Source organism: Silurus aristotelis, assembly GCF_946808225.1.
Source record: "Silurus aristotelis genome assembly, chromosome: 23".
Taxonomy (NCBI): Eukaryota; Metazoa; Chordata; class Actinopteri; order Siluriformes; family Siluridae; genus Silurus; species Silurus aristotelis.
Window position 1 is genome coordinate 5,338,246 of NC_139596.1, and position 27,074 is coordinate 5,365,319.

At 38.7% G+C, this 27,074-nt stretch overlaps 1 protein-coding gene and 1 long non-coding RNA gene across 3 annotated transcripts in view; both read left to right on the plus strand.

Annotated features, from left to right (window-relative positions):
* LOC310718318 overlaps nucleotides 1-27,074 on the plus strand; it is a 198,226-nt gene that overhangs the window by 56,325 nt on the left and 114,827 nt on the right. The window lies entirely within an intron of this gene.
* On the plus strand, nucleotides 5,758-12,296 carry LOC310718037 (transcriptional activator MN1-like). 2 transcript variants are annotated; one of them, XR_014531041.1, is made up of 3 exons: nucleotides 5,758-9,299; nucleotides 11,690-11,895; nucleotides 11,949-12,296. XR_014531041.1 is itself a non-coding variant. In XM_083526533.1 (2 exons), exon 1 carries the CDS (start codon nucleotides 6,772-6,774, stop codon nucleotides 9,268-9,270), a length of 2,499 nt encoding a protein of 832 aa, XP_083382659.1. In that variant the 5' UTR covers nucleotides 5,758-6,771; the 3' UTR covers nucleotides 9,271-9,299; nucleotides 11,692-11,795. The 2 variants fall into 2 exon arrangements, 1 of the variants encoding a protein (XP_083382659.1); XM_083526533.1 differs by lacking the exon at nucleotides 11,949-12,296 and having other exon boundaries at nucleotides 11,692-11,795.

Genomic DNA, 27,074 nt, shown 5'->3' on the forward strand with positions numbered 1-27,074 from the left:
ATATTTTTTGAATATCATGTTTTGGGCAAATGCACTCCAAAAAAACTGTGAAAAGCCATTCAAGGTCAATAATAAATTCTAATAACTATAATAATAAATATGATTTTATTTAGTTTATAAAATAAAATAAATAAAATCATATTTATTATTATATGATTTTATTTAGTTTATAATTTATTTAGTAATTGTTAGTAATTTGTACATGAATTGAACTAGATTGAAAAACAGATTTTGAGTAAACTTGGAAAATGTTAAATGGATTTAAACATAATAGAATGTTTATTTTATTTACACAAAATGTGCATAATGATTTTGTCCTTATTAGAAAACCAACCAGGATCCTTAAGAGTGGCACAAAATAAAAATCTTCTTTGTGTAATGTTAATGTTACTGGAATACAAACTACTGAGAACTATTAAGTTTATAGTTCTATTTTAGGATTTTGCTTTGCATCAATGTAGGTTGATAAGAAGGATTTGTTCCTTTTATGTTATAGCCTAAATAATAGTATGCTGGATGTTTAAGTACTCCATGTTGTCACTGTCACATAATTTAATACAGTGATAAATTAATACAGCCCTGGCTTTAACTTCCATAATTTTTACATTTATTGGCCTTTAAAAAACACTGTCCTTCTGAAAATCATAGTTTACAATTGTGTATTCTCCATGCATGTATTTTTATTATGTACACTATTGTAGTGGCTGCTGCTTTTACTGCTTAAATTTCGACAAGTGACTGTACATAACAATCATATATTATATGTGTACATTACAACAATCATCATACAGAGCTGCAGTTAGTAGCAGAATGTTTACATGGATTACCAGGCAGATTGTAAAGCACATAGTTAGGCATAGTTGTAAACACGTTATGCACTAGATATGCAACCCTGCTTCAGTCAACATTTTGTTTGATTAATCACAATTGCACATCAATTCCTTAACATTTTTAATACAATAAAGTTTTAATACACTCATAAATAAAAAGAAACGACTGAATAAGAAAAAAAGTGTAGTTGAGGTAAAAAGTAATATTTTTTTATTTTGAAATGTAGTGAAGATAAAGTAAACGTCTCCACAAATGGAAACACTTCAGTAAAGAACAAACACGAGAAAAAGCTTATTAATAAATTCAAACTCATTGTTTTTAAGCTGTTAAATGTGGGTACCAAAATGAATAATTTTTCCACTGCAAAAAAACAAAACAAAAAAAACAGATCAGAGCTCATAAGCCACATCTACCTGCATGTTTTTCCACACACCTATTTTCAAGATTAGATTCTATTGATACTGCTTCTTTGATTGCTTTGCTTATTGTGAAATCAACTTCGGCCTCAAGAGGCATTGTTTTTTTTCCATTGTTAAACTGAATAAGGTGATTAACGGTAATTTAAGGTAATGTTCTTTATGATAGAAAAGAAAATCATGCATGACTCCTGATGTGCCTGATGCCTAATGTGTCCTGATGTTTTCCTGAAGCCTGGCAAAACCAACTTGTCAGAATTGTTTGCAATGTAATGATATAGTTTGCCATAATAATAAACTAGTGAAAGTTTATTGAGTTAATTTGATTAAATGAACATGTAGAGGTGATTAACTTCTGACAGTGTCTTTACGGCACATTTTTTATACAATATATGCTTGAAAATGTAATGACTTATTTAATAATAAATCAACAATTATTTAGTTTGGCCTAATTTTAGATGTTGCCCTTTGTAAGCTCTAACAGTCCTCCTACTGGAAAATAGCATTCCATTATTTAGAAGAAAAAGTGAAGTAAAAGCAGTTCAGTGAATTTAGTTTTTTAATGTGGCACATTTTCCATGTCAGCAGTAAAAACCTATGGCATTTTGTGTAACTTGTGTGTTTTTTTTTATTTTATTTTTTTTGTGACACATACAGATAGATCCACATTATATGAGTACTGTGCAGCTTAATAATATGGTTAATGAGTTGTACAAAAACAGCCTTATTGGTATTTTCTCTAACCATACATGCATATCAAATGCCAGCCCATTTTAGGCAAGCATATAACTTGTTCTTAATTTCAGCCTTAAGAGAAACGTTTATTGTGTATTGAGTTTTTACAGATCTACCACACTTCATGATGTCATAAAAGTACAAAAAATTGGCTGATTAAGATAAGTGTGTTCAGAATCCAAGAATGGAAATAAGAACCACTGTCTTTTGCACATACATGCATTGTTAGTTGCTACTTATTTTTATTTGTTTTAAAATAAATAAATGATGTGTATAATTAACCCATTTTCTACAATTGTTTTTTTTCTCTTGGACAGAGTGTGACACACGCATATAACCATTTCTGTGAGCTCAGGGGACAAGGGAAGACAAGCTGAATTGGCACAATGTACATAGGAAATGCGTCCAGTCAGCCTTTAGAGATATCCTGTTACCCCGTTCCTTCTGTCTTCCTCCACAGGCAGAGGAATAATAGTCATAACAGGCTATCTGTAGCAGAACAGAATTCATTTTGTATGTTTGTTCAACTACTATTTTTAAATGAGGTGCAGAACGACATGTCGTGTCCAATGTCACGAGTTCGCAACACTGGATGTTCATTTTCACAAACACCTCACACAGCGTAGGAAAATATATTAAAAATGCACTGTTTATAATAGACTTGTTATTATAATAGCTGTATATAAACATATATAAACATATAGCTGTTATTTATTTGTTCATATATTAAAATATTCAGGATATGCAGGTTTGTTTTAAAAGCGGGGATGGAGGGATGAAACAAAGCTGTCAACATGATCCATGTAAGCCTTTTGATGGACTCTACTGTTACCCTGACCAGGACAAAGTGATCACTGAGGATATATAATATAATATAATATAATATAATATAATATAATATAATATAATATAATATAATATAATATTATATAATATATATTCATTTATTTCATTAAGAAAATTACAATGGTGATCAAACTACAAAATAATAAACAGCTCTGCGCAATGGGGAAACATTTTCAAATTGGTGTAAACATGTTTAATAAAAAATATAATATAGAATATTTATGACACATAAGCAGTTTGTAACGGTTTTGTGTAAATATTGATTATTGTAGAGTTCTATTGATTACTCTAGACTACTCAACTCTCACATGTGTATGCTCAAATCTTTTCCAAGCATAATTCTTGTCCACTGGAGGACAGATGCTGCTTAACCCCTGTGCCCTTTCATTCTAAAATGGCTGCTTTCCCTGACAACACAGGAAGCCTTGTTCTGACAAAATTAGCATGCTGTATGCATCTGTGGTACGTGTTTATAGTTATCTGACAACAACCGCCTTTGTCTCTCCCTAAGCATGCTTTGAAGATAAAACCTAAGCTACTTTTTATAAATATCTGTATTAAACTGTTTCCTCCATCATGGTATTTCTATTTGGGGAAATTCTAGATCGTCTCCTTTACTCTACTCAAATTGTTATAGTAAGGTAATCTCAGAGACAATGTTGAATTAAAAGCTGTTAATTACAATGTTGAGTTGTAAAACCTCATAAGGTTGTTTATGTTACACAGCCAGTTGCAACTTTACTTGCTACCAGAGCTGAAAATATTTCTTGAATAAGTAATTAAGTAATTAGAATAGAAAAAAGCTTTGAGGCCAATTTTTTGCCTAAGTGATTTGTTTAGTCCTCTTAACTACACACGGAGCACTGTGTTTTCCCACGGACTATTATTACTGATGCACCCTACACTCTGGACCGCTCTGGGGTCTCATTTATAATTGTATTTCCACACAAACGTTGTGCTCGTGATCTGTGTTGCGATACAGGTTGTGCAAATGCAGGGCTCAGAGTTTACTTACAGGAGCGCACTTTCTCCCGTCAAGTTTGTTTTTATAAATCACAACCTTTGCGTGGAAAGTGAAAGTTTATAAATGAGACCCCTAAACACACAGAATGGAGAGAAAACAGCGAGGTGCAAAGTGAAGATTCAGACCAAAGAACACAAAATAAAGTTTCCAAAGTTTGGGATAATTTCAAACTAAAACATAAAGAAAATACTATACAGTGCATTTACATTTTTAAAGTAATTTGAAATAGATTTTTCTATTTGTATTTAATTATTTTTATTTATATATTTGATTTAGCATTTTGATGTAATATGGCAACTAAATGCTTTTACTTACAGAAGTCAAACAGCATTGCAAGACTTGCATATTCAAAAGGTAATTAAATTGTTTTTGATTATAGAAACCAAATCAGCTGACTCTCCCAGCAATCAGACAAATGTATGGCCTGTTCTATGAGCTGCCATAGACACACATTCCATTATAATAATAAAAAAATATATACTCTAATTTTGAGCAGCAATTCAGAGGGGCCAAGCACGTTTTTGCAATACCTCTCTGCCCCTAATTAAGAAAGACAATTCAAAATGTATGAGCTTTGTTTCAGTAGTTTAATTTAAATGTTATGAGGATTCTTTTGTACAAATACCATATAACACATCATACATTCCTTTATACAACTTTATAACTGCTTTATCTGTTTAAAACGGCTTTGAGACAATGTCCATTGTAAAAAAAAAGCGCTATACAAATACACCAGGCATAACATAATGACATTATAACATTATAACCATTGGAGAGAATAACACTGATTAAATCTCCATCATGGCAGCTGTTCGTGGGTGAGATATATTAGGCAGCAAATAGACATTTTGTCCTCAAACTTTAATGTGTTAGAAGCAGGTAAAATTGGGTGAGTGTAAAGATTTCAGTGAGTTTGACGAGGGCCAAATTGTGATGCTAGATGACAGGGTCAGAGCATCTCCAAAACTGCAGCTCTAGTGGGCTGTTACCGGTCTGCAGTGGTCAGTATCTATACAAAGTTGTCCAAAGAAGCAACATTGGTGAACCGGTGTCAGGGTGATGGGCGGCTGAGGCTCACTTATGCATGTGGAGAGTAAAGGCTGGTCCATGTGGTATGATCCAGCAGACGAGCTTCTATAGCGCAGATTAATGAAGAAGTAAATGCCGTAAATGCTCAATGGATCGAAACTGTTTTGGCAGCAAAAGGGGGACCAACACAATAAGGTGGTCTTAATGTTATATTCTTGCTCTGTGGCTATAAAGTTATGCCTGGTCAGTGTAAAATTCAATTGAATTTATTTGAAACATCAAATAAACAATAATATGATGAACAATAACAAGAAAATAAAACAGAGCAGTGGGTTATGCTACAACAATACACAAATCAGTAAGAAAAAAAAATATTTTTGACTGAAAATTCCAGCACAATGCCAAGCTCCTGGATCACCTTAACATCTCAGGTATCTCCCTCGTGCAAAACTTGATTGGTCGCACGGACAGCATAGAGATATGCAAAACGCTGCAGCTTCATCGAAACGCGCCTCCTGCTCGCACTCTGTAGTCTGTAGATGACACACACACCTGCGTGTCGCTTCCAGGTGGAGCAGTGAGGACTCGAGCCCGCTGCACTGCTGCTCGCAAGCGCGCCCCCGATTCGTCGTCTGCCGTGGAAGAGATATAAACCCGGACTGGTATAAACCCGGACTGGTTTAAAATCGGACTGATAGAACCCGGACTGGTATAAACCCGGACTGGTTTAAAATCGGACTGATAGAACCCGGACTGGTATAAACCCGGACTGGTTTAAAATCGGACTGATAGAACCCGGACTGGTATAAACCCGGACTGATAGAACCCGGACTGGTATAAACCCGGACTGGTTTAAAATCGGACTGATAGAACCCGGACTGGTATAAACCCGGACTCCGGACCGACGGCGCGGTCGCACAGAAACCTACACCACCAATGGCACATTGTGGATTCGGATACGTGCATTACATTACATTACATTACATTACATTACATTACATTACATTTCAGAAGGACATGCAATATTTTGCGACCGTATTTCCGAGTCTAGTCCTTACTAACACACGGACCTGGAGTTTGCACATTTCATGCATAAAGAAACTGTTTCCTGGTTGCAATTGAAAGGACATGAAAAGCTGCACGAGCGCGTTGTTGTGGTGCCACTGAGGGGAAATAATTCCTGTAGAGGAGCATTTTTAAACCTCATTTGAGCGTATGGAAGGATTGTGAATTCAAAGTCCTCTTGATCGGATCAAATGAAGTGGAATTGTGGTGGTTTTTTTTTTTTTTTGGAAGAGATATGTTCCATCAGACCACGTGATATTATTTTATTTATTTATTTTCTTAATCTTCTCTTGTGTTAAAGTATATGTTGTATAGCTCATCCCGGTGCCAATAATAAAACCATTTCCCTCGCAGTTTCGGACGCGACCTACCATGTGGTAAACATCATTCATCTGAAGGAAAACATAGCATTACATTTTCTAAAGCAGGCGAATTTTATAGGGTTTAAAGAAGAAATGGATCAAAGTACTCGTTTAGCATCGGTTATATTTAATGTGCACAGTGCTTCATTCCAACTTTGGTTTTCCAACTATTCCGAATTGAATGATTTTTTTGCATTCTTTATTTATATTGTTCCTGTTCTTTCCACTTTGAGCTGATTAAGGATAAAAGCAAGGTTAAGAGCAAACTCTGGGACTGGCTCTTGGACTAAGCTTGATAATTCAGCTTGATTTTTATCAGCACATTGATAGCAGACAAAAAAATAAAAATTAAAAGCAGTTCTGATCTTCCAACAAAGAGCCCGATTTATATTGACCCAACAGGCACATTTGCTTGTTCACATAATGAGACTACTTTCCTTGCATCCTTGCAGTCAACATTAAAATGAATGGAAGGGAGCAATATGATGTCTTCTGTCCACAAGGGCTCATGGATGTGCATGCAGGAGGACTAAAGGAGAAGCCACAGCAACAGGATATGCCAATTCATGGATTTATTAATAACCATCAGACCCATGCACACCATCAGTCACTCTTCAGAGGAAACTTTGGGGGACCTGGGACTGGATTCACATATTTACCAGAAGGTAGGACAATGGATTATGGGGGTAGTATGGGTCCTCAGCAGTTATCCACAGAAGGATTTGTCTTGCTTGAAAGGGGAGAGTCAGGGGCTGTGTTTTCTCAGCAACAGCACCAAAGACTAAGCTCATTGTTAGACTACGAAACCTACAGATCTTCCAGTAGAAACCACCACATCCCTATTCACTGTCTTCCCCTGGACCAGTCACTGAATCAGGAAAGTTTTTCATCATCATTTTTTTCTTCTGAGTGCAATTCAAGGTCCTTACATTTTGAGGCAGGAAGGCAGTTGCCAGGGGTCAGTTTTTCTGGAAACTCAGTCTTCTCTCAAACTCCAAGAATACCGGGTATCTCTAAAGGATATCACCAGACACCTAATCAGCAGCAGCAATCCCCATCACACCATAATGTGTGCAGAATGCCACTGGGGATGGAGCTTGGTTCAAGGTACCCTCTAATACAGCAGAGGACCGAGGTAATATTCAGACAAAACTCTAGCCCATTGTCACATCTCCAGCCACAACAACATCACACTGCCTCCACCAATACCAGTATGCATAAGAGCAGCATTGTAATGCCTGGTCAGCATAATCATTTTGAATGCAAAATTCAAGGATTAGAGAATAAAGAGATGCATTCCTATATTGACCCCTCATTAAATATGCAACAGCTGTCTACCCTCCCAGAGCAGACTTCCAGTCAGAGGCTGCAGCATTTTGACTCTCTCTATTTAAATGCGGGCCAAAGGTCAAGGTTTGATTTTTCTAATGTCCATCAAGAGTGCCCACAGGACATTATCATGAACTGCCCACTTGGCTTGAAGAAACTCTCCTCCACAGCGCACCCAGGTCTGTCTGGTGAGTACACTACTAATGAAAATCTCCTGTCATTACAAAATGCAGATTCAGTGTCTCTTCAAAAGCAGAATGCTGCCATGATGATCAAGCGAGTAGCCTCTTGGAATCAGCAGCAAAGAATGAAACAAACCAACAAGCAGCAGCTTCGTCACCATGGAGAACCTAAAAACTCTATAGTACATGTGCAAAACATGTCTCACACTGGCTTTGAGAGACACAGAGGTGGGAAAATAGTACATTTTGATGTAATGGACTCAAACTTGGTCTCTGACAGCGGCTGGATTTCTCAAATGCATACATATGGGACAGGTGCAAAACTGAAAGAAATGCACACAAACGATTATTCAGGGCAACCAATAGGTGGTCAGTCTCAGCATGTGGAAGTATACAATGCTGCTCAGGGAGTGAACTCATCTCCAGGGAATTATGCCTTCCAGTCACAGCTTTCACCAGGACAACAAATCGTAAACAGCAAAATAGAGACTATTAATAAAGCAGGTGGGAAGAACCAATTTTTTGGACAGAGTTGTCTATCAGCTCTTTCTACAGCCTGCCAGGACATGATTGCCAGCCTGGGGACTTCTAAAATTAACATAACATACAACAAGAAGAGCCAGGTAGAAGGAAAACAAAAGCTTAATCAAAGTGACCATGACATGAATGCTAGCACAGCCACCATGACTGTTGGCTCTGGGCCAGATTATTTTTCAGCAAATTGCAATGACACATTAGTTGGTCCAAATCAGACAGTGCACGAGAACACCAGTGCCCTCTCCTCATGTCACAACCTGGAAAATACACCATGTACTGAGAAGACACAAACAACAAGGAGTGGGAAAGAGAGGAGAAAAAGAGAGAGTGGCCATGTGAGCCCCGGGATTAATTTTCCAAACAATATTGGAAGCCCTGTTTTAAGTCTGGATCACTATGCTCCACTACCAACTGGCACTAGGGATAAAAAGGAAACAACTAATGAGAGAACTCTGACCTATTTTTTATGGGGAAAGGGGAATGAGCTCATGCTGGGTGATCAACCTGAGCTGTTATCAACCATGGACAAAGGCATTCAAAGAATGGCCAAATCACCTGACTGCTGTAATAAGACTGACTTCACAAATGATTTAGACTCTTATTTTGAAAACAGAAGAGACCACAAACCGCTGTTGGATGGATGGTCTGAGATGCAAAGAGTGGGCACTGGATTGTTGGGTGGAGAGACAAGGCATAGCATAGATCTCACTGACAACATTACCTCAATATCAGAATGCTGCAGAGGAGTAAATCACCAAATGATAGCAAGCACAGACCAGGTTCACACACCCTGTAGCACCTCATGTCAGGATGAGCTCCACCAACTGCAGATATTACAGACACAAATCCAGCTTCAACAACAACAACCTGCATGTGAGTTTAAGAGAGAACAATTCAAAGTCTGCTTGGAATAAGGCTAAGCCAAAGCATAACACAGAGGAAGGTACGTAAAGGTTGTATTACTGTTTTTTTGTTTTTTTTTTGTATAAATGGAAATGGCTACATGAAGTTGTGTTAGTGTTGGTTAATAATCCAAATATTTTGACTGTTTATTAATTTTGGTTTATTAAGAAAACAAATAATTTTATTCCATATCCAGAACAGCACACACATTCTTTCATAGCCATTCAAGTTTTTCAAATAGATTACAAAAACATACATTAATATATAAACATACATGAATTACAAAACATACATGGAAACAATACTGAACTAAGTGAATAAAAATGGCAGCACAAATACTGTATATATATATGGGCATTTCAGTTAAATAAGGAAATGCAATCATCTAGGAGCACCTTTTCCTGCCTATTATATTTCTGAATATTTGCATTATTCCAAATGTCTTAATAGTTTTTAAATGGTGGTATCTAGTGAAAGTCTTATAGATTGAAAGTTAAACATTAAAATACATTTTTATTTCCCAAAGATCTGTCTCAGATACCCAGTATCACTATACACAATTTCTGAATATCTAGAAATCAGCCATACGTGTAAAGCCTTTGTTTAACAAACTAATTAACCAATTATTTAATTATCTGCCATAATCATACATTTCTTATACAATGTATAATACTGTATGGTTATAACTATGCATAACATATAACATCTGGCTACATTTATATATTATATTACATTTATATTATCCAGTTGTATAGGGCTAAGAAATTAGATCATAAAAACTGCGACACTAAATGACAGAATAAAATTGATTGATTATTAGGAATTTTGTTAATATTTCAGTTAAACATATTCAGTAAACCCTGTACGCAAAGCTTTTTTCTAACATTATTAAAACTACAATTTCTTGAAGATTTTGACTTTTTATTATTTAAACAAAAACATAACATAATCATTGAAATCATTTTTAATTCAATCATTCCTAAAATAATGGCTTCCCAGAGACCATTCTAAATCGTTATAAAATTATTTAATACACACTTTAATATGAGAATTTAACCGAAGCCACTTTCTTCCCTATAGTTAGACTTCTATACAAATATCACCAGGCTGTTTACATCACTGCGTGATTTTGCAGTTTGATTTACCTTTTCATTCACACTTGAAAAGCAGCTTGAACACATTTGAGGAAAACTCATTGTTTCCATCTTCTTCTTCCTCATGTTTTTTGGCTTGGTGAAATAAATCAAAACTTAATTTATTTTTCTGTAACAGATGCATTTGTGCTTTCACCACTTTTTATTGCCAGGTCTGCAATACCGGAATGTCCATTGTATACCACTATCTTTACATATTTATTGTCTTATATAGATAACAGATTTACAGCTTTCGATTCTTGAATCAGTTTTGGTTACAAAAACTTTTACATAACAAAATAAACCTTATATTCACTTCTGACTACTTTGTGTACATCCTGTAATCTAATTAGAGGAATTAAAATGTATTACTGAATTTGTATTCCATACATTAGCAGTAACTCTAATAAGAATAGGTACAATGCATGTGGGGCCCTGAACTACAAAGTCCATTTGAGCTAACATCAGTTGACTTGAATGATGGATTGTGTGGCTGTGGGGTTCGGGGCAATGCCTTCGTCAGGTTGCATGGATTGTGGGGCAGGGGGCCAGGGAGGGTGAGAGTAACAGGAAGATTATCTTATCTCTATGTGTGTGTGTGTGTGTGTGTGTGTGTGTGTGTGTGTGTGTGTGTGTGTGTGTGTGTGTGTGTGTGTGTGTGTTTAGCATTTAGCATCTAGTATCTTAGCATTTTTTGTACCCACAGATGTGATTGGAATATGTGGGTTGTGTATGTAGAAAAATATTTTCACAATGTAAATTGTTAAAAACACTATAAAATCTTTTTTTGATAATATATAATTAAGTACTATATAATTGAAAAATATTATTCAATGTATTTTTGCATAATTCTATATGTCTATAATATGTCTAAAAGTATGATGACACCTGAGTATTAAACATCATATTAAAAAATCATAGGCATTAATATTCTCAAGTGTTCACCCTATATTGCTTTATTGCCCCAACTAAAGAATGCCTGCAGACTGTTTGGGCATTGATTAGGTCTCCACATACTTTTGAAATTTGTATTAAGTTTGAAATACCACTGCTTGCTCTGAAATTTCAATTCTGCCTAATGACTAACCATTTGACTGCCAATTGAGTCAGAAGCAGAGTACTGCAAGTGACATATGAATTTGTTTAAAAAGGGAAGTATCTGTATTACAAAATATAAGTAGTTAGACACATTGAAAGCAGAAACTTTGCAAGAAAAACTATTTAAACAGAAATGGACCCTGCATTGTAATGTGATGTAATGTAATCGAATCATCTCCTCTGCATCTTCTGTATTTAGAGATCCCTCAGCATAAAAGTGGAAGGGACAGTGGAACTTCTGGGCCTGGGGGTTCTGTCCCTCAACGGTGTATCACCATCTACTGCACAGATTACCATTATGGTGGATCCTTTTCATCCTGGTCCTCTCTTCACCCTGACATCTCCAACCATTTTAAAACATATGTAACAGCATTGACTTAAAAGTTAAATATACCGTAAGACTGAGTTTCTGTTGATAAAACAGATATAGTTTTAAAACGGTAGTAAATTGATAGTAGTTTGGGTCTGTTCGATATGATCTAAGGCAAACAGATGAAGGGCATATGCAGACACACATACCCACAAGCACATAAATTAACAGTAAATGTGTTCATGTGTAATGTGTAAAGGCCACACACTGTACTACATCTAAACCTCACACTTTATTTTATATGTTATTTGAGCTTAGTTTTTTATTTTTGATGTCAGTTAGTACAAAATAAAAAATATTTTAACTAAATATGAAATTTAATATGGGATGAAGCAATGAAAACTTACATTTGAAACTGGTTTTGTATAACAGTGTTTATGTCTTTGTCCATTGGATATGATTTGTTTTACAAATAAATTTTAATTCTGAATTTAAATATGATCTCTGGTTTTCCTTGTGGATAATTATTAATAATGCATGTTTCTTCATACCCTATAGTACAGCGGTTCTAACGGAGCCAAATAAGCCTTTATAAATCACTTTAATACTACATATTTCAGTGAAAAGTTTAAACCTCTGAAAACTAATATATTTCTATACAGTGCTTTCTCTTTGCTTTAATCTATTATAGTGTGTGTTGATTATTGCTTTAAATTAATATTCTAGAAAAAAAAAAAAATAAGCAAAACAAAAATCTGTTTATATTCCACAATTCAAGTACTCCATACATTTGTCACTTATATATATATATATATATATATATATATATATTTTTTTTTTTTTTTAAACTGTTTAAATAAGTTTATGAATTTAATTTAATAGTAACATTAATTGATTGGATTTGAAAATACAGAACCAGGAATCTAAAGCGATTCTTCTAGGCAGTAGTTTGTATCTTGTAGCATATAATTTATAGTACATTGCAGTTAGCATAATGCCAGCTTGCTACTAGCAGTGTTAATTAAGTTTTTTTTTACTTATATGCAGCAGTTAAGTGCAAATAAGTAATCATACAATAATGACAAGTTAAATACTGACACATTATATGTTTGTGTGTATGTGTGTGTGTGTATGTGTGTATGTATGTATGTATGTATGTATATATATATATATATATATATATATATATATATATATATATATATATATATATATATATATATATATATATATATATACAGTGAGGAAAATAAGTATTTGAACACCCTGCTATTTTGCAAGTTCTCCCACTTAGAAATCATGGAGGGGTCTGAAATTGTCATCGTAGGTGCATGTCCACTTTTGAGAGACATAATCTAAAAAAAAAAAAATCCAGAAATCACAATGTATGATTTTTAAACTATTTATTTGTATGATACAGCTGCAAATAAGTATTTGAACACCTGTCTATCAGCTAGAATTCTGACCCTCAAAGACCTGTTAGTCTGCCTTTAAAATGTCCACCTCCACAACATTTATTATCCTAGATTAGATGCACCTGTTTGAGGTCGTTAGCTGCATAAAGACACCTGTCCACCCCATACAATCAGTAAGAATCCAACTACTAACATGGCCAAGACCAAAGCGCTGACCAAAGACACTAGAGACAAAATTGTACACCTCCACAAGGCTGGAAAGGGCTACGGGGAAATTGCCAAGCAGCTTGGTGAAAAAAGGTCCACTGTTGGAGCAATCATTAGAAAATGGAAGAAGCTAAACATGACTGTCAATCTCCCTCGGACTGGGGCTCCATGCAAGATCTCACCTTGTGGGGTCTCAATGATCCTAAGGAAGGTGAGAAATCAGCCCAGAACTTCACGGGAGGAGCTGGTCAATGACCTGAAAAGAGCTGGGACCACCGTTTCCAAGGTTACTGTTGGTAATACATTAAGACGTCATGGTTTGAAATCATGCATGGCACGGAAGGTTCCCCTGCTTAAACCAGCACATGTCCAGGCACGTCTTAAGTTTGCCAATGACCATTTGGATGATCCAGAGGAGTCATGGGAGAAAGTCATGTGGTCAGATGAGACCAAAATAGAACTTTTGGGTCATAATTCCACTAAACGTGTTTGGAGGAAGAAGAATGATGAGTACCGTCTCAAGAACACCATCCCTACTGTGAAGCATGTTTTTTTTTTTTCTGCACATGGGACAGGGCGACTGCACTGTATTAAGGAGAGGATGACCGGGGCCACGTATTGCGGGATTTTGGGGAACAACCTCCTTCCCTCAGTTAGAGCATTGAAGATGGGTCGAGGCTGGGTCTTCCAACTGCTGGGGGCCTTCCAAGTGGCTCTGTAAGAAGCATATCAAGAAGCATATCAAGGTTCTGGCATGGCCTAGCCAGTCTCCAGACCTAAACCCAATAGAGAATCTTTGGAGGGAGCTCAAACTCCCTGTTTCTCAGCGACAGGCCAGAAACCTGACTGATCTAGAGAAGATCTGAGTGGAGAAGTGGGCCAAAATCCCTCCTGCAGTGTGTGTAAACCTGGTGAAAAACTACAGGAAACGTTTGACCTCTGTAATTGCAAACAAAGGCTACTGTACCAAATATTAACATTAACTTCCTCAGGTGTTCAAATACTTATTTGCAGCTGTATCATACAAATAAATAGTTTAAAAAATCATACATTGTAATTTCTGGATTTTTTTTTTTTTAGATTATGTCTCTCACAGTGGACATGCACCTACGATGACAATTTCAGACCCCTCCATGATTTCTAAGTGGGAGAACTTGCAAAATAGCAGGGTGTTCAAATACTTATTTTCCTCACTGTATATATATATATATATATATATATATATATATATATATATATATATATATATATATATATATATATATATATTATTTGTATATCCACTAACATATGGTACAGTCGTAAGGTATAGCATAATACGGTATCACAAATCAGTCTGCTCTTTTGCAATTGTTTCAAATATTAGCTAATGTTTTTTCAGGTGGAGTTTTGCTTGCTGTTGCATTGTGGTAGGCAGTGATCCATGTACCACAACAAAATGACATGTATGTGCATCATTAGTGTTAGCAGGGCACGGCCAGAGATTTGTACCTAGGTTCTACTCATTAGCCTCGCCCCTCTTAGACATAACCTAGAAAGGTCAAATATAGATCAAGTACACTGGTAAGATGAACTTGAGCAGCTGTTCCAGGACCTGAAACAGGCGCTCACCAGCTCAATGGTCCTTAGGATCCCTGACTTCAACCAGCCTTTCATTATGCACACTTGTATTCCGAGACCAGTTCAGGCACTATGCTCTCCTGGACCTAAACACCTAGTACTTGCTCATTAACAACAAACTTACACTTATAAGGGATAATATAATCTTATTCATTCTTTTTTAACACAGTATCTGTGTAAAGCTGCTTTGAGACGTCAATTCTTAAAATTGCTATACAAATAAAAATGAACTGAATTGTGCATAAATAGTGTTATGCTTTTGTTAAACAAGAACCCTTTCTGTGGGCGATCAAAAAAGTGAGATACTACCTCCCTGGCCAGCACTCAGAATCCTAAAGAGTTTAAAAGGGCACACTCTGTACAGCTCCTCAAGCACACACCTGCTGCAACATTAACAAATTAAGTTTAATATAGATTTTATTCTATATTAAATTTAGGATTCAGATTCTTTCAAGATAATTATATGTTATTGGTCAGTATTATTTATTTTACCATTAATCAACACAAAATTATCAACACTAAATATTAAATTGTGGCTGGATATTGTTGTACCACTGTTTTCTTTGAACATGTAGTGTGGTGAATTTATCCAAGCTTGTTTCAGCAAGACCATACAGGCACATGCGAGCGCACACACACACACACACACACACACACACACACACACACACACACACACACACACACACACACACACACACACACACACACAAGCTAAGCACAGCTTGCAGACTGCAAAGGGTGGCCAAAAACAGGACTATGATAAAATGAAAAATCTGTAGTTGACAGAAGGGGCTTGCATGATTCCAGTGCCACACTATGGCTTCCACCAAACCTTTCTTGCCTTTGACTTTCAACCATGAAAAAAATTTGGGCATATTATTTGTTCCCCAGGATATTAGACATCAGATCAATTAATCCTCTCTGAAACAGCACACTAGATGAATACTAACCATGCTCTGTGCTCATCCTCTGCACCCTCCTTTTCTGCTGCTTTTATTGTCTGCCCTTTGTCTTTTATAAACATTTTGTTCAGACTTTCCCTGCATTAAAATGTTTGATTTTTATATTATAGATTGTCCATCATCACAGTATAAGTGCATTAAACCAATTTGCATACATTTTTTAATAAACAGAATTAGGTAGTCTAAATAGTCTAAATACTGCAAAGATGACAAATAAAAATAGTTTTGGGCTTTTTCTGTTTTGTTTTGCTATATTACTTTTATATTCAACTAAATGAATTGAGCAAAGAGTAACAAGGTGTTAAAGAGAAGAAGGTATAGCTTGTCAGCTAACCCTAACACTGTTAACTAATTAACTTTCACATGGTATTTCATATGAAATATACTTTTCATTTGTGTGGTTTGAAATAATCCAACAACTTATTAATGGCAAAAATTAGTTATTGATTTGCAACTGTAAAAAATTCATTAGGATACTTTCATTATTTTTAGTTATTAAAAAATGGAAAACAAACTATGAAATAACTATGTTAAAAACCTAACTTTTTTTTGTTGCTAAAAATATATAATATATTGCAGTTATTTTATTTTGTAGTATTTTTATTTTGTAGTCTGTCTGAAATGGGGGCGCTGCAGTAGCTTGCAGCGGCCTCTTCGGATCCAAAAATGGTCCGTTCATATTTAGCCTGACCTATTACAATACATGGACACCAGAGTCAGTTGTGTTCATTTGTACGACCACCAGACACTACTACGGTACAGGCATCATGCAACCAACAATCTGCATGATGAAGTTATTTATAACCTTCGCGACCTCGGCTTGCTGCAACCTCGGCCACAAAGACCAGGCCCCCAGCCCTCGGTGTCACCTGGTGCCAGTAGCCGGGAGAGAGGACGTCAGAAGTGATGCTCGAGGAAGCGGAAGCACGGCAAGCGAGCGGGTGTCCGTGCTAGGCTAAACGCTAACCCTAGCCGGGCGGCTCTCCCGTCCATTTTTCTTTCTAACGTCTGCTCCCTGGACAATAAACTGGACTACATCCGACTCCAGCGAAACACACGGCGAGAGTTGACAGAGACTGTTGCGTCTTTGTTTTCAAGGAGACATGGCTCAGCAACAGAGTTCTGGAAGCCGCCATCCAGCTAGACGGGCTAACCGTGTTTCGAGCCGACAGAAACGCAGCTCTGTGCGGTAAGACTCGCGGTGGTGGCGTGTGTTTATATCAACAGGGAATGGTGTAAGAACTCTGTGCTTGTTTCATGCTATTGCTTATCGCTAGTGGAGTTTGTGACTGTTAGATGCAGACCTTTTTATTTACCACGGGAATTCACCACTGTTTACATTGTCGGAGTGTACATTCCTCCCAGTGCTAATGCTAAGGAGGCACTGTGTGAACTCTACGGCGCTATTAGCGACCTGGAGAATGCTCACCCCGATGGATTGTTTATTATCGCCGGAGATTTCAACCATGTTAATCTCAGGACTGTGCTCCCTAAACTCCATTAGCACATGGACTTTGCAATGAGAGGAGCGAACACGCTGGATCTTGTTTACACAAACATCCCCGGCGCATATCGTGCGGAGCCCTGGCCCCATCTCGGATACTCAGACCACTGCTCTGTTATGTTAATTCCAGCATACAGACCGCTCATCAGACGCTCTAAACTGGTTCAGAAACAGGTGAAAACCTAGCCAGAAGGAGCTACTTCTGCTCTTCAGGACTGTTTTGAGTGCACTGATTGGGACATGTTTAGAGAGGCTGCAACCAATGGCGATTCCATCAACTTGGAGGAGTACACATCATCAGTGACCAGCTACATAAGCAAGTGCGTTGATGATGTGACCATCTCCAAGACAATCACTACACGCTCCAACCAGAAGCCGTGGATGACTGCAAATGTGCGTGTGCTGCTGAAACAAAAAGACTCTGCCTTCAGAACTGGGGACAAGGCGGCCTTGAAAACAGCAAGGGCCAAACTGTCCCGTGCCATCAGAGAGGCGAAGCGCGCACACGCAAAGAAAATCCACAACCACTTTCAGGACAGCGGAGACACCCGGCACATGTGGCAGGGCATTCAGGCGATCACAAACTACAAGACTACATTACCTGCTTGTGACCGTGATGCCTCCTTCCCAGATTCGCTGACCGACTTCTACGCCCGGTTTGAGGTACAGAACAACATGAAGGCAAGGAAGACCATCCCTCCTCCCACTGACCAGGTGCTCTGTCTAACCACAGCTGAAGTGAGGAAAACTCTATGCAGAGTTAACCCACGGAAGTCTGCTGGACCTGACAACATTCCTGGCAGAGTGCTCAGGGAATGTGCAGAACAGCTAGCGGATGTCTTTACTGACATCTTCAACATCTCCCTGAGCAGTAACGTTGTTCCCACGTGCTTCAAGACAACGACCATCGTTCCTGTGCCGAAGAAGTCTACCATATCCTGCCTGAATGACGATCGTCCCGTCGCGCTCACTCCCATCGTGATGAAGTGCTTCGAGAGGCTCGTCATGAGGCACATTAAGACCCAGCTTCCACCCTACCTGGACCTCATGCAGTATGCGTATCGTCCAAACCATTTCACGGACAATGCTATCGCCACAACCCTCCATTTGGCCATCACCCACCTGGATAACAAGGACTCATATGTACGAATGCTGTTCATTGACGTCAGCTCAGCATTCAACACAATCATTCCTCAGCACCGGATTGAGAAGTTGAGCCTACTGGGCCTGAACACCTCCCTTTGTAACTGGATCCTGGACTTCCTGACTGAGAGACCTCAGTCAGTACGGATCGGGAACAGCATCTCCAGCACCACCACACTGAGCAACGGGGCCCCCCAGGGCTGTGTGCTCAGTCCACTGCTGTTCACTTTGCTGACTCACGACTGTGTAGCAATGCACAGCTCGAATCATATCATCAAGTTTGGTGATGACACGACCGCGGTGGGTCTAATCAGCAAGAATGACGAGTAAGCATACAGAGAGGAGGTGCAACGGTTAACTGCCGGGTGTGGAGCAAACAACCTGTCTCTGAACGTGGACAAAACGAAAGAGATGGTTGTGGACTTCAGGGAAGCACAGAGCGACCAATCTCCACTGATTATTGATGGATCCTCAGTGGAGATCGTCAAGAGCAACAAATTCCTTGGTGTTCACCTGGCGGACAACCTCACCTGGTCACTCAACACCAGCTCCATCACCAAGAAAGCCCAGCTGAGGAAAGCCCACCGTCCTGACCATGTTCTACAGAGGGACCATTGAGAGCATCTTGAGCAGCTGCATTACTGCCTGGTTTGGGAACTGCACCGTCTCAGACCACAAGACCCTACAGAGGATAGTAAGACAGCTGAGAAGATCATCGGAGTCTCTCTCCCCTCTATTATGCACAACAATGCTGTTTGCTTTGTGGATGCAGCGTGTGGTGTAAATACACCACACGCTGCATCCACAAAGCAAACAGCATTGTGGACGACCACACACACCCATCACACACACTTTTTACACTCCTGCCATCAGGAAAACGGTTCCGAAGCATTCGGGCCGCCACTTCAAGACTGCAAAAGTTTTTTCCCGCAAGCCATCAGGCTACTTAATACACAGAACTGAAGGGATCACACACACACACACACACACACACACACACACACACACACACACACACACACACACACACATTAGTGTGTGTGTGTGTGTGTGTGTGTGTGTGTGTGTGTGTGTGTGTGTGTGTGTGTGTGTGTGTGTGTGTTATCAAACTGTACAACCTGGACTTAACACTTAACACACACTCATCACTCATCTCAATATATTCCACCATCATCTATTTATAATTATTTATATTTGACTGTACTACACTGTTTAACCGCAGTTTTTTTGTACCTTTCACTGTATTACTGATTACATGCCGTCTTTTGCACCTTCGACTACTATATTGTTTACATGCTTTTTTGCACCTTAGACTTTGTTATATTATACTACACTGTTTACATGCTGTCTTCTGCACATCTTGACTGCTGCTGTATTTTTGCACTACATTGTGTTCTTATATTCACTCCCGGGTATAGTTTTTACAGTTCACAGTACTGTACAACCAAAGTATACAGTAGGTTTACTGGTCGGCACTATCTTGGTTTTGTGTCTTGTCTTGTGTTGTCTGTCTGTACTGTTTTTTGTCTGCACTGTTTGCACCAGGTTGCACTCGATGCACTTTATGTAGCTTGTGTTGTGTTGTAGCTTTATGTTATTGTTTAGTGTAGCACCAGGGTTCCGGAGGAACGTTGTCTTGTTTTTACTGTGTACTGTGTACCACTGTGTATAGTAAAAATGACAATAAAAGCCTCTTGACTTGACTTGACTTGAATTACCAAAATGTAAAATATGGGATACACCCCTTTCATGTATACCAGCGAAGCCTTATCACATTAAACCAACTGATATTGGCTGACAGATCTTACTTTTGTGTCTTGGAGTGGCTGCCCTCTATCAGCATAAAGGGAGCAACACAATGAATTAAAAAAACTCTTCTCGCTTTACTCCAGAAACCTGAACTACTTTTGGATTGTCACTTACTAGCCTTCACACTAGTTTTTGGCTAATCCTTGAATAAAATTTGAGTGAATTATTGGAATCCACACTTGTAAAAGAGAGTGAATGGCTGCAGCAATGTAAAATGTTTTTGCTATCTCTTCTTCTTTGCACATGTGGAAAAAAAAAAGACACAACAGGTTTTGTATGCCTTGAGCTGAAACATGCCCAAGCAGCATGTCTGCCTTTGGGGCTTGAACCCCTTGTTTCATCTAGCCCTTCTCAGGTTAACACCCTGCAGGTACCCATTCCTTTTGAGTTGCTTCCCACTCTGAACAGCTAGATATATGTGTCAATCTGCTCTCCGTACACAGCACAGAGGATAAGGATAAGGTGTTTGAGTTAAAAAAAAAAAAGGGACATTTAGACTTTCTTTTCTCCAAAAAATTGAGGATGATTTTGAAGGCTCCCTTTCCCCTTACTGCAGTGGGATTTCCTTGAGGAGATGGTGGGGGCAACATCCTTTCTGTTTTTCAACATTGATTTGTAGAACTTGTGCAAACATGCGGCAGAGAAGCTAAACATTCCATGGCCTACTATAATAGTGGAGAATGGAAAGTCATGCTGCAAGGGGAAGGGACTGCTGAGAGCAAATCAGACAGTGAAACAGCTGTTCACAATTTCCAGAGGTTTTAGAGAAGGTTGCTGTTTACCTGGGAGGACAAACTTTTTACCATTTAGAGAGGATCTGCTCTCAACATAGAGGGGATGGAGAAGGCCTTCTCCATATGCCTCCCATGGACCTACTTGTGGATGCATATATTCCCATCTGAGGTGCACACTGGCTGTGAGCTCAACCCTGCCATTCAAGGCAGACTAGTTCCAGTCTAATCTAACAGAATGCACCATTAAAGAAGTCATTTTTCTCTGTCAGAGCTTGAACTCAATCTCCCTGCTAACTGCATACCAAGTGGAGCTGAGAGACAAGGTTCCAGGTCAGGCATTATGGCTATGGCTATAATGGTCATTCAGAAGAAAGTATGCTAGAAAATCTAGGTTAAACTCTTAGACAGAGAGAAGAAAGCCATTGTGGATGCACCATTTGGCTTAGAGGGCATACAGTATTTGGCTTAGCCCTGACATGCATGCAGAGGCGGTGTGAGTAGAAAAGGAGGAACGACAAACTTTGCCTGCCAAAGAAAGGTGCAGACTGCCACTGTACCTTAAACAAACCTTTGCACAAGTAGTGGCACACCCTTCTCCCAGTTTCAGCATACCTAGACAGCAGTGACCACATGCAATGCAGCAGGTTGGAGTGGGATTCCAGACAGAAAGCTGCTTGGCCTTGGAAGACCTGTCCACCTGCTACAGACCAGGAGGACCAGCCAGCCCCCATCCATTTAAGAGGGAATGAGTTCTCAACTCAGTTCCTAGTTGTTCCATGGGGAAAGTGAAGCAGTGCAGAAAGGAACAGAAAGGAATCAAACTTAATGCAGTGGTGCACACCCACTATAAGCCCTTATTCAAGCTAAAAAAAATTTTTGCCTCAAATAATGCAAACAAACAACAACAAAAAAAAAACGCAGGGAATCATCCCGTCCCTCACACTCCGTGCTGAGTGTTTGTGTATACAAAGTACAAATCACTTGGTTGCAACTTAGACACTAGATGTCACTGACAAACCACATATGAACAACTGGCAGCCTGCAGCCAGTTGAATCAACACTTACCTCCTTTCCTCTCTGCTAAACATAAAAGCAATAAGAGTGAGGGATCAAAGCCAATCCAAGCCAAAATGGAGACTTGAGCATTTACTGAAAAGGTATCTAAGGAAGTACAAGTTCATTTATTCTACACTCTTAAAATTAATGTGCTCAGGCGATTAAAAATGTTTGTTAAATGTGCACAAGCTACTCTGGTTTGCTCATAGAAAATGGCATAAGTATTGTGAAATACATAGACAGTTAGCTGGGGACAGCATGCTCAGTCAGCACTTGAAGTCTGAGAGCACACAGCTATGCTTTCAGAACATCTACAGAAGCCAGGTCTAAAATAAAGATAAATTCCCAATAACTTATCTGGTACTATCACTAGATTCACACTTGATGTCTTCATCTCTGATAATCATTCCCCTAGATTGATTATTTTTGAAAGAGTTTTAATGCTGGGTAGCCTCTTGGAGGCTGAACCCTTATCACACTCCCAAAGGATAGTGAGGGGATAGTGAGGGGGAGGTGACATCAGCATTGGTGCTAGCACCTCATGGGTGGAGACACCCATCCCTATTTGTACAGTTCTGTTTGGAGGGGCACCACAAGGGCAGGGTTACAAATGAAAGATGGAAGATAAAAGGAATTAACATATGACCAGTCAACACATAAATTACCTGGAAATGCTGTGGTTGTCCCAACTCTGTAGTGTTTTCTTTCCCTTTTGAAAGGGCATCATGTTTTTGAAATAACCGACAACACAACTATATATACTAAAGGGGAAGTATAAGGTATATATCACATCTCCCATATTCTTAAAAATTGGTACCAGCACACTCCTTCTCCATTCCTCAGGCATCCTATCACCTTCCAAAATCTTGTTAAAAACTCCACCGCCATCTCTCCTGAACATCTCCATACTTCTACCGGGAATGTCATCCGGTCCAACCGACTTTCCACTCTTCATCTTAATCGCTGATTTCACTTCCTCCTTACTAATCCTATCCACTTCTTGCTTTACCAACTCCACATCATTCAACCTTCTCTCTCTCTCATTTTCCTCGTTCATCAGCTGCTCAAGATACTCCCTCCATCTTCTCAACACACTCTCCTAACTAGTCAACACGTTTCCATCTCCATCCTTTATTGCTCTAACTTGTAGCACATCCTTCCCTGCTCGGTCTCTCTGCCTGGCCAATCGGTACAAATCCTTTTCTCCTTTCTTAGTGTCCAACTTCTCATACAGCTCCTCATATGCCTTTTCCTTGGCTTTCACCACATCCCTCTTTACCTTTAACATTTAAAGTACCAACTCTAACCTCCACTCTCCTCCACTTCTCCTTTTCCTGCCGTCTCTGTAGACGTCTTCCTCCTCTTCTTCTACTCCTCTCGGCCAACAGTAGCCCAATTTCCACCAGTACCCTGTTGGCTAACGATACCTGTGGCGGTCGTTGGTAACCCAGGCCTCGACCGATTCGGTATGAAATTCTGATTCGGGATCCGCATATTTTATTTGGCACATGTTTTACCCTGGATACCCTTCCTAACGCAACCCTCCCCATTTATCTGGGCTTGGGACCGGCACTAAGAGTGCAATGGTTTGTGCAACCCTAATGGCTGGGTTATTGCATAGTACAGGTACACAGCAACGAAATACAGTTCAGCAAATAGTAGCAGTGTGGAAAATTTTAATATGTAAATATATGTACAGCAAATAATATAAAGGCTATAGGCAATGTGCAGAAGCTGTTGACCTTTTAAGTACAGTACAAAAATATATATCTTGTATATATATATTTTACATTAAATTAATGTAAGGTTGCATGATTAGGTACCATATAGATGAAAAGATTATTTAAAAAAAAGATTATTACCAGTCATTGTCCTTAACCCACTCATAACAGTAGCTAGTGCCCATTCTAAAAGGCAATCCGATACTTGTCCTCTTCTCACAATGTTATGCGAAAACAAGATCTTTTGACACTGACACTGTGAAACAACTTTATGCCACACCATGTTTTACTAGATTGTTTGCAATCTATGAATATGCTGTTTAGATAGATCTCCGTCTGACCCCGCAGAGCTCGACTGGGCCACTGAATACCTAGAATCAACGTTACGTTATACTCTAGATGATGTAGCTCCCCTTAAGACCAAAATGATCAGGAAGAAAAAATTAGCACAGTGGTATAATGATCATACAAGCACCTTAAAACAGACCACTCGAAAATTAGAACGTAAATGGCATCAAACAAAATTAACAGTATTTCAGATAGCATGGAAGGAGAGCCTCCTAAATTATAGAAAATCTCTTAGTGCTGCTAGATCAGCATATTTCTCCACCCTCAAAGAAAATAACAAGCATAATCCTAGATTTTTATTCAGCACGGTAGCAAAATTAACAGGGAATAAAAGCACTGCGCTAACATGCACACCATCATTAGGTAGTAATGATTTCATGAACTTTTTTAATAATAAAATTGAAAACATCAGGCAAGAAATCCAGACGGTTAAAATAAATCCAAATTATTTTACAAGTAACCCTGTAGACAGCAGTGTGATTATAGCAGACAATCAACTACAAAGCTTCACTCCTATTCATGAGAATGACTTAATTTTATTAATTTCCTCATCAAAATCATCAACCTGCATTCTCGATCCCTTGCCTTCAAGTTTCTTTAAACAGATAACTCCAGAGGTAATTAAACCTGTTTTAAAAATAATAAACTCTTCCATTAGCACTTATGTACCAAAATCCTTCAAACTGGCAGTTATCAAACCCCTAATTATGAAACCCGACCTTGACCCATGTCAGCTGTCTAACTACAGACCAATAGCAAGTCCTTTATATCCAAAATTTTAGAAAAGGTTGTAGCACAGCAGTTATGCTCACACCTACTTATTAATAAAAATTTTGAAATGTATCAGTCATAATTTCGGCCTCATCATAGCACAGAGATGGCGCTAGTTAAGGTGGTAAATGACCTGTTATTGGCCTCTGATCAGGGTTTTGTCTCCTTACTTGTTTTGCTCGACCTTAGTGCAGCTTTTGACACCATTGATCACACTATACTGCTTGCTAGACTTGAGAATGTTGTTGGAATAAAGGGAACAGCTCTCTCTTGGCTCAGGTCTTATTTGACTGATCGCTATCAGTTTGTTGATGTAAATGGTGAGTTCTCCACACTCTCTGAGGTAAAGTTTGGTGTTCCTCAAGGATCTGTCTTAGGCCCTCTGCTTTTCTCTTTATATATGCTGCCTATTGGTAAAATTATTCATAAACATGGGATTCGCTTCCATTGCTATGCTGATGATACACAGCTGTATATTTCAGCAAAGCCAGATGAGAGAGATCAGCTTAACAATGTTGAGAAGTGTGTAAAGGACATTAGACAGTGGATGCTTGATAACTTTCTTCTGCTCAACTCAGATAAGACGGAAGTACTTTTACTAGGACCACATGAAGCTAGAAGCAAACTTTCCGATTACGTAGCATCTCTGGATGGTGTTTCTGTTTCAGCGAGAGTCCTCACTAGATCTAGGAAATATGAGCACATCACCCCTGTTTAAATCAGTCTACACTGCTCCCAATTAAATCTTGCATTGATTATAAAATACTACTACTGACATATAAAGCACTTAACGGTCTCGCACCGCAGTATCTGAGTGAACTTCTGTACCAGTATGATCCTCCACGCCTACTTAGATCAAAAGGTGCAGGCTATCTGTTGGTTCCTCAAATAATGAAGACTACAGCAGGGGGCAGTTCTTTCTCTTATAAAGCCCCACAGTTACGGAACAGCCTTCCAATCAGTGTTCGGGACTCAGACACAGTCTCAGTGTTCAAGTTGAGGTTGAAAACATATTTATTCAGTCAAGCCTTTGATCAGTAGATTTTTTTCTTAGGTAAAGGCTCAGATCTGGAGGGAACATGGATATAGAGTGTTTGGTGAACTGGTATATTTGTATGCTGTCGTCCCCTCACATTCACACGTTCACTCAGGTTTGTTGACGGTGGTGTGGTGGGTCGTCTCTTATTCCAGAGATCCCTCATGTCTGTTTTAACTTCTGGTTCTCCCTTTTAATTATGCTGCCATAGCGAGTCTTGCCGGAGTCCAAACTGCACAGTGACATTAACTTTTATACAACAATAAGGACACTTAATAATCCATATCCTTTCTTTTCCTGTCACCCTCTTCTCTCTCTCTCTCGGTCGAGTTAAACTTGCTCCTGAGGCTCCAGTGACCACTGTTCCTGCCCTTCTCCCCTCCGTGGATCTTCCCACTTCATCCAGGCCTGCCTCTGGATAGTGTTCTCTTCGACTGGAGGCCACTCTGTGCAGCTGGGGATGGTTTCTCATCAACGCCTTGGGTGGTTCCATGAAATTCCGGAGTAAGAACGGGCGCTTTGAGGATGGATTGGACTGTAGTTAATGTCAACAGTCTCCTACACTGACTCAGGAATACATTTCGCTTCTGATCATCATCACTGTACCCCGCAACATTGTATATCTCCTTCAAATGGACATTCGGTTCAACCCAGATGAGGATGGGTTCCCTCTTGAGTCTGGTTCCTCTTAAAGTTTCTTCCTTATGCCATCTCTGGGAGTTTTTCCTTCTGCAGTCGCCACTGTCTTATTCATCAGGGACAAACTTACTTACAAAGAACATATTCACTTTTAATCACCACATTATCTGTGTAAAGCTGCTTTGAGACAATGTTCATTGTTAAAAGTGCTATACAAATAAAAATTAATTGAATTGAATGAAATTGAATGAATCTGAAACTATTTGTCCAGTGTGACAATATTTGTGATGAAATATGCAAAGAAAA